Source organism: Fulmarus glacialis, unplaced genomic scaffold, assembly GCF_000690835.1.
Source record: "Fulmarus glacialis isolate BGI_N327 unplaced genomic scaffold, ASM69083v1 scaffold35429, whole genome shotgun sequence".
Lineage (NCBI taxonomy): Eukaryota > Metazoa > Chordata > Aves > Procellariiformes > Procellariidae > Fulmarus > Fulmarus glacialis.
In genome coordinates, this window is record NW_009232149.1 from 25293 (window position 1) to 34278 (window position 8986).

Genomic DNA, 8986 nt, shown 5'->3' on the forward strand with positions numbered 1-8986 from the left:
ATGCAAATGAAGGCCTCATTGAAACTGTGCAGAGACAACTGAGGAATGCTCCTTGCTTTCCCTGGAAGGTTTCAGTTTATTTTTATTTGCTACCGAATTACATCATTACACTCAGATGGTGTAGTATAGTATTAAAATGTTGAAAAGCCTTCCTCTGAGTGCATTTATATTTAATAGACACAAGATTATCCAGGATCTGCCATTTCTTTTGCAAATGCTCACAGTATAAACTAACTTCAAAATGAAGCAAAGAAAAAAATAGGTAGGTGATAAGAAAAAAATGAAAGTATTCACTAAAAGAAAAGATTAGTTGGATATAACAAAACTGAAACAACAGAGGGGTCTTGGACTAGAAACTTTGATTATATTTTTATTCCATAAATGCCTTTTCTTCTCAATATTTTTATATGAAGTTCTGCATTATCTTAATACAAAATAATAATGGTACGGTATCATTCACATTTAATCTTGTATATCATGTTTGGCCCACAAGAGGTCGCTGTAGGATATTTGATGAAAGCACATGAAAGCATTGCTTATAAGCAATCTTAAATAGCTTTGATTTTTTAAAAAACATTTCCTCTAAGTCATGGTTTATCAGCTGTAACAAATACTTTTCAATTCAAAGTCCAACACCCAAAATAGAATAATTTTGAACCATTTACTCAGGAAATGACAACTAATATAACTTTTAGTCTACTTTAAACACGTAGAAGAAATTTTATCATGCTTACAGTTTAATTTGATAGAAAGCCAGACTGCAAACTTGAGTGTGGTTTGTTTGTTTGTTTGTTGGGTTTTTTTAGGGTGATGATGGACTTCCAGGGCCTATTGGACCCAAAGGAATCAGAGTAAGTGATGGTGCAATTTTAGGGTGATATATTGGAATTATGGATAAAGACTGCCAGGCATTGAGTGGGTCCTCACACAAGTGGTGATTTATTGGGGGAGGGGGGAATTAACTTAAATCTGAAGAGTAATTTATCTACCAGCTTGAAGAGATTGTATTACTTTTTATAGGTAATATAAGATTGCATAAGCAATACAACCTTAGGTATTGCTTGTGTTACTTTCATAAACTCATTAAGGAGAGTAGCCCCAATACTTATTTGATCTGTTTTGCTATACAGGACCTAAACACTCTCCAGTAACTTTGCTTCAATTTATTCTGAAGTAGACACAGTATACGTAGGGTCGATATGGGAGAGGTTGTTTTGTCTGGAAATCCTTTAGGTTTTGTGCCGTTGCTTTTTCTTTTTGTCAGACCCCTCAGCTGGTGACAATTGATGCATCTCTGACTTCAGTGGATCACATCCATTTTCCACACCATGAGTGTTCATTTGTTTTTCTCTATATATCTACGTACTATTACTTTAGTTGTTCTGCATTGTCTTCTCTATGTTTTTGTGGATATTTCTCTGAAAGAAGGGTAAGAACCTTGATAGCTGTCCAGCATGACATTCTTTTTTTACAGGTGACTCAGATTGTTTCTGTTTTTCTTTACTTACATATGCACAGATAGGTTACTTTTAGTAAAATCTTGTTAAATCTTTTTGGACATCCATTCGTACCATACTGTTTAAAACATATGTGGTTAATTTCCTTCTAGGGACCACCAGGGCTTCCAGGATTTCCAGGAACACCAGGTCTTCCTGTGAGTAGGAATGGGCTGTATAGATATGAATCTGTTCCCTTTTGTCTTTCAGGCCCAGAAGAACATTCTACAAGCTAACTCTTCTTTCCTCTTTTCCACTTTAAAGGGATTACCAGGACAAGATGGGCCACCAGGACCTCAGGGTATCCCAGGATGCAATGGAACAAAGGTGGAATCCCTTTAAAATTCTTAACAATGCAACAATAATATGGTAAAGAGCTCTTGTTATCCTGGCTGTAGCCAATAAGTTTGGTTTATTATGTGCAGCAGTACTTGCTGTTACTGAGTTGTGCAGGTAATTCCAAAATAATTCAGACTAACACACACATCTGAGAGAAGGGGTCATGGTCTGGTACTTAAAGCACAAGTTTTGCCAGAAATTGCCGGCACCAAGATGCAACATTTATACTCTCCAGCCGATGTAGTTAAATTCTTGTTCTCATCCTTAATTTTATAGCTGACAACTGAGAGGAGTGTCTGATAATTAGATCTTATACTGCATCTCATCTTTGTTGTAGACTCTTGCTACCAAGGAAAACTCATTACCTAACAGTGGGACTTTTCAATTATTAATTTTTAATAGTATTGCATTGAAAATACTGATTTCTTCCTTGTTGGAAGGAGTCACTTTCATTCTAACATGTTACTTAGCTTCCAGTTATGATCTTTCCATAATAGAAGTTGATCTTCTATAACACTATGCGTGTTTTCCATCTCTGTAGTATAGTACTTTGCCTGGAAGTATGTGGAAATACCTGAATGTGGAAAGTTCTGTTTCAATCAGTTGTGTGATTTAACAAACTATTTATCCTATAGTTGTTGCAATACAATTTCATACTCTGGAGTCATAAGCTAACAACAAAACTGGACTTTTCAGTCAAAATTTGTTTATCTGTTTTTGTTATGTTTTGGTTTTGGCTAATTGTTTTCTTTGTCCTTAAGGGAGAGCGTGGATTCCCAGGCAGTCCAGGTTTTCCTGGTTTACAAGGGCCTCCTGTAAGTAAAAGATTTCTGGATCAGCTACCTGTAATCCACTGAAAGACTTCTACTTAGATCTGTGAAAGATCAGATAAATATCAGCCTCTTTTTGCAGTTGGTCTTTTAATAAATAAGAATATATTAATTTTTTTTATGATTAATCAGAATATTGTAGGTGCCCAATAAAAGCGTGAGCTTTTCTGCTGCGTGCTGTGGTAAAGCCAATAAAAAGTCCTTTGAATTCTCACATGCTGAGATGCTTTGCCACACCTGCAGGAAAATACAAACACATGCATATGTGTTAGAGAAGTAAGATCTTGTTACTGTCATCTGGTGCATCTAAAGAGTGTTACTGGTGATTAATGGGGCAGCAAAAAGAGACAGTGTAGGGTGTTTTCATTATAAAACACAAGAATGTACAGCAAAGTGACTGTCAGAACCAAAGTACAAACAGAAAGAAATGTAGTAGACAGGATGGATAATAGGAGGCAATAAAGAAACAAATTGCTAGGAAATGGAAATATAGTCAATATTAATGCTCAATATTCACTGTGAAAGTACTTCTCTAGTTTTTCTATTTGATTCTGAAGATCATAATTTTATTTTCTCCTGTTTCATATCTTTTTTTAGATTTCTATCTTTAATGCTTCCCTCATGATGTAGATCTGATTAGCGGTTTGCAAATAACATACCAATTATTTATTTCTTTTGATCTTTCTTTTATTTTTTGTTTCTTTTAAACAAAGGGACCCCCTGGTCTGCCAGGTGTGAAGGTAAGTGTTCTGTACTTGCACATCAAAGTACTAACCAGGCATGGGTGTGCAGTGTGATCTGGTATAAGCAACCTGCTTGCTTTTATGCAAGACCGTGTGCATCCACTGGAATCTGGAGTGACATTCTGCAGAAAGCTTAGTGTTTCTAGGCCACTCCAGTGCAACTAACCGGAAATTCTGCAGTAGCTTTACTCAATTTGGGTCAGTAGTTTCAGAAGTAGCAGACTGTTTTCTGAAGCTGGTTTCCTTGGGAGTGTGAGGGACAGGGTCTCTTTGAGTTGTGAGGCATCAAGTTAGCAAAATGCCTACAAACACCCAAGTGCACCAGTAGATTACCTGTGCATGCTCAAGAACACTACTAGAGACTAAGCAATAATTACTTAAAATATCCAGTGGAAAGAATAGTGCAACATCTTATGTTCCTTTTGGAAACGTGCTCTCTACTGTACAGATTACTACATAGATGGCTTTTTCTCCCAATGTAAATAGTCTCATAAATCTGATTTTGGACTTTAAGGACCCCTTTTATTTTTTAATGGTTTTTTTTGTTGTATCCTTGACCTATTTGAGCATGAGCCAAAACATCAGTTTTGGTTCAAATCTATTTGAAAGGAAACTTGACCCACAGAATTATTCCAATAAACTCCTGAGAGGACAGCGTAACGCTGGTGCTGGGAAATTGTGACTATTAAGCTGAATTGTTTTTCTCAGCTCATTTTCTTCCCAATTGTTTTAAAGATATTAAAAGGCAAGCTGATCAGAACATACACTTTTAAAACAAAGGTCTTCCCTGAAATCAATAAGAAACTGTGCTTCAATATAGAACATGAAGCATGACTATTATAACAGCATACTCAGCATTAATCTCATGACGCGAGACATTGGAAATAGCTGAATGAGCCTTTTTTCTGTTGTGTCCTATCCATTGCTTTCACATGGAGCTAGAATGTCTCTTTCTTTTGTGAAGCATTTGTATTTCAATCCCCTAATCTTTTGGAATTTAAATCAATGCTGATATATTTGTACATATAAAAAGAGAGCTTTTAATAGTCGGTAGTTTAGCCATTTAAAGAATCCTCCAAATATGCAAGGATCTCTTCTAAAAAGAGCTATTTTTGGAGAATCTAGTACTTATATTAAAGACTACTGCTAGGATGTAGCATAACTCTGAGTGTCTCAGAGTCTTAAGAGGCACTATGCATCCTTTGGAGTCAGAATGGTGATAAAGAATTGTAAAATGTGCTGTTAATTAAAGTCAGCTCTTTTTCTTCCAGGGTGAAGCAGGTGAAATAATTACATCCTTGCTGCCAGGACAGAAGGGCGACCCAGGATTTCCAGGTCTTCCAGGGATACCTGTAAGTTGTGTAGAGTACTATTAGGCTGTGTTCTGCCAAAAAGATAACATGAAAAGTATTTGCATTACAGCACAATTGGAACATTTGGTGCTAGGGGATCCATATGTTTACGTGGAGAAGCAGGGCTCACATTTAATGTACCTCTAGCTTATGGCTTGAGGGAAAGTAAGTGCTTCCATATTGCTCGTAATAGGGTGACCCACAGAGGCCAGAAAGGTCCCCTAGTGAGGAAAGTGGTATCCAGCAGACAGCAGTACTCACAGTTACTTGCTTCTCTGTTTCCCCTGCCTGTTTCCCCTTCCTAGGCATTCTCTGTATCAGTTCTGGAGTTCCCTCCCCTTCTTCACCCTGAGGTAAAGCAAGTAACATCTGCCTTTCTGGGCTGTAGCTAGTATTTTGGATGGTGGGAAGAGAGGGTAATGTCTCAGCTGTTCTCCTCATGTTGCACCTCCTGAACAGTGTTTCTGTTCTCCCAGCAGTCTTCTGTGAAAACAGCTAGTGACTCCAGGCCCTGTGCTTCCCCACTGAGCCATTCATTGCTTTAGTGGAAGAACAAGGGGAGCAGAAAATGAGTCTATCGGACTGGACAGAAGCCAGAGACTCCCATTTCCTGGTACAGAGAGGCAAGCCCCAGGCTATTCTGACCAGACTGAGCCTGTTAGCATTTCTGTTCCTCTGATCTGTGCTTCCCTATTGTCTGTTTCTGGCTGGGAGGAATCACAAATACGAAGTGTTTTGTTGTTCTCTCCCAGTGCATGAAGAGAAAGAAAGCGCAAAAGTAGTTCAAAACAAACAAAAAAGCATTCCCTTATCCAAGCTAAAGAGATGTATTGATGTTGAGAGCAGAACACTCCTAACACGATGTACGCTCCTTTAGGCCTTTCCACAAGGACAGATTGGTAGGTTAGTCGTCAGCTACTTTGATTTGATGTGTATGGGGTGCCAACTGTTGGGGTTTTTTGACCTTGAAGGTCTCACTGTTTTTTTCATAAAAAGGTGCCTCTTTCATAGCCTCCTCCACTTTCTCAACAGGGCCCACCCGGCTCCGTGGGAATACCAGGTCCAATTGGCCCTCCAGGGCCCCCAGGTTTGACAGTAAGTTTCTTTAACCTGTTACCCATAAAGTGTTAAATGGGGCAGTTACTTCTTTGTTTCATGTCCTCAGAGGCAGGTCAATAAAGTGCAGAGATCTTGGTACTCAAGACTTGGTATGAAGACAACAGCAACCATACATTCGGTTCACCCTGGAGCTGCCACTGTGCACGTTTAAATGTGATACATTTGAAACATTCAGCCTGTTCCCAGACCTCTTTTTGCTTTAAATCAGGCTGAATCTTTGTGCAGGCTCCTTGTTTGTGTGAAACCTGAGGGACAAGATTTGGCTTATTTAGACCAGGATGATTCTTTCCTTAATATTTAATACCTGACTGTTTAATTTTATTGACTCTCTCACTTAAAGGAAAAACTAGTTTCTTACATATTTGTGAAGTTGAATAGCATATGGAAGAGCTCTCAGAGGAAGGCAAGGTGCCTTGTCTACATAAGTAATAATGCACAGGAGTCAAAGTAGCAACATGGTTCTTTTTTTTTTTTTTTTTTTTCTTCTGACAAGGCGGCATGTAAAGTGCTTGGAAATTACACTTTTTTTTTTGTTTCCTTTTTTAACAGGGACCTCCTGGTCCACCAGGGCTGCCAGGACCTAAGGTATTTTCTTTCCCTCATTGATGGTGGCGGACTGTTTTGTTTTTCTTTCTGTTTATTTGTGACTTCTAAGGGCTGATGAGTTATACTTTTTGCAGGGTAATATGGGTTTGAATTTCCAAGGACCCAAAGGTGAAAAAGTGAGTAGGTGATCATGATGATATTTTTGCTTATCATTTTCAAAATACTTATGCATGCCATTTTGGTTTGTATTGCCTGTTACAAACTGCCATCTTCTTGCACATTAGGGTGAACAAGGTCTTCAGGGACCTCCAGGGCCACCAGGACAAATTGGAGAACAGAAGAGACCAAATGACATTGAGTTTCAGAAAGGAGATCAGGTGAGTGGGAAACTGTATCCATCTGTAATAAGCATGTGATCAAGCTGTAGCCTCCATTGGTTTGGCTCATATATACTCACAGCCTGCTTACTGCAGAGGTTATATTGTTTTTCTCAAAGTACTGACTATTGGGGTTGTTTAGTCTGGAGAAAAGGAGGCTCAGGGGAGACCTTACCGCTCTCTACAACTACCTGAAAGGAGGTTGTAGTGAGGTGGGAGTTGGTCTCTTCTCCCAAGTAACAAACGATAGGACAAGAGGAAATGGCCTCAAGTTGCACCAGGGGAGGTTTAAATTGGATATTAGGAAAAATTTCTTCACCGAAAGAGTTGTCAAAAGCATTGGCCTGCCCAGGGAAGTGGTTGAGTCACCATCCCTGGGAGGTATTTAAAAGATGTGTAGATGTGGCATTTAGGGACATGGTTTGGTGGTGGACTTGGCAGTGCTAGGTTAATGGTTGGACTTGATGATCTTAAAGGTCTTTTCCAACCTAAACAATTCTATGATTCTATGATTCCAGGCCTGAGTACTTTTCCTTTAATAGAATCAGGCCAGTCACATTAGCTCAGTTACTTCCCTCAGTAAAATAACTGTTCTTAAGAAACTCTCTTAAAGGAAGTTCATAGTAACAGTAAAAGCAGTTCTCGTTCCTTGGAACACCCAGACTGGGATTTTCAAAGCTGTCTGGGGATTCAGATTCCCATTAATTAACCAGCTGTGTCATCCATTGTGAAGAAGTCTTTCAAAAATTTTAACTCAATTTCTTTTTTTTTCTTTTTTTTTCTCCTTTTTTTTGTCATCAGTGATGCCCCAAGGTCTTTCTTCCTTGTGGTCTGAATAAAGTGCTTTCCCTGTTTCTGGCCCCTCAAAAGTAAATATCAAGCCATATTATGACAGTAAGCTCAAACAGTTGGTTTGATTTCTATGGATCCTTCCCCACCCATAAATGCCAAAAAGTCGTTGGGAAATTTGCCATTTTTAAAGTTATTACATTTTTACTTTTTTTCACTGGGGAACATGTCACAGTACCATTTGATTCTGGGTGCCAGTCATAGACAATCTGAGCAGCACAAGCAGGATCATGGGTGCCTGGATTTCATGTTTTCTTTGAAATTTCTGTGGTATTCTCAAATACCGCCCTGAGTAATAGAAGAGTTGAGGTAGATATTTTGAGGCAAGAGTGGTGAGTGATTGTTTTTATGCTCTGGTTATTTTTCAAATGTCACTGTGGTAACTGAGCTTTAAACTGTTAGTTTCCTCCACCTGTATTTGGATCAGTTCCTTACTTTCCACCTTTTCATCTTGGGAAATGTGTCAGAGAAGAAAGCTTTGGTACACAGCAGTATTTTTTTATTTTGGCAGGGTGGAGGACAATTCTGCCCTTCATCTTGATCAAAACCATTTGTTACCCTTCCTTTCAGAAGAACATTAGGAACCACTAAGGCATTCCCTAGAGCTACCCACTGATGTACATTTGCAATGCACAGTCATCCTAGAAAGGTCTCTGGTTTTGTCTCTGTTTTACTGGATGGTAGGACGGAAGGTGAAGAGCAGCATGTTGTGTCTTTATAGTTCTAAGAAACCACAAGGTGTCATTTTGACCACACTGTAGTTGAAGCAAAAATTCATCTGGCTTTATTAGGGTCAGAGTAATTTGCCTCTGTCATCAGGGATCTCTGAAGGACTAATTATACCGGCATTAAGTTCTATAAATGTACAAAATAAAAGCATTCTAACTACTTTTTTTTTAAAGCACTAAGACTTACAAGCACAGTCTGAGTGCATAACAAAGGTTATGCTTGGTAGTATACAATCAGTAAAAAATTTCAACATTACATTTTTTTTTTTGTGAAATACACACAAGGTTCTGGTGTGTACCTCCACCTATGATCTCTGACTGAAAAATCAGTTGTATAGATGGGCTTATCAAAGTCTCGGAGGCCTCCAAGACGATAACAGAAGCCCTGCACAGAAACCTTTTGTGGATTCAATAGCCTGTAACTTTTCTTTAGGTTAATGGTGAAGAGATTTAAGAACTTGTACAAAGGTGTAAAAAGACAAAATAGAAACCCTAACTTTTTAACACAGTGATCCTGTGACATTTTTCTGATGAACACTTTTGATCCTAATGGTCTCACAACTTCAGCAATTACCAGTAATCTAAAGACTGTTGCTTCTGTAATTTC

At 38.5% G+C, this 8986-nt stretch overlaps 1 protein-coding gene across 1 annotated transcript in view; it reads left to right on the forward strand.

Moving 5' to 3' along the window:
- COL4A5 (collagen, type IV, alpha 5) overlaps nucleotides 1–8986 on the forward strand; it is a 60728-nt gene that overhangs the window by 10636 nt on the left and 41106 nt on the right. Inside the window, exons 3-12 of the mRNA XM_009584801.1 lie at nucleotides 807–851; nucleotides 1610–1654; nucleotides 1761–1823; nucleotides 2597–2650; nucleotides 3379–3405; nucleotides 4680–4760; nucleotides 5793–5855; nucleotides 6429–6464; nucleotides 6560–6601; nucleotides 6710–6802. Of these exons, the coding sequence (XP_009583096.1) occupies nucleotides 807–851; nucleotides 1610–1654; nucleotides 1761–1823; nucleotides 2597–2650; nucleotides 3379–3405; nucleotides 4680–4760; nucleotides 5793–5855; nucleotides 6429–6464; nucleotides 6560–6601; nucleotides 6710–6802 (549 nt within the window). The remainder of the gene's footprint in view (nucleotides 1–806; nucleotides 852–1609; nucleotides 1655–1760; nucleotides 1824–2596; nucleotides 2651–3378; nucleotides 3406–4679; nucleotides 4761–5792; nucleotides 5856–6428; nucleotides 6465–6559; nucleotides 6602–6709; nucleotides 6803–8986) is intronic.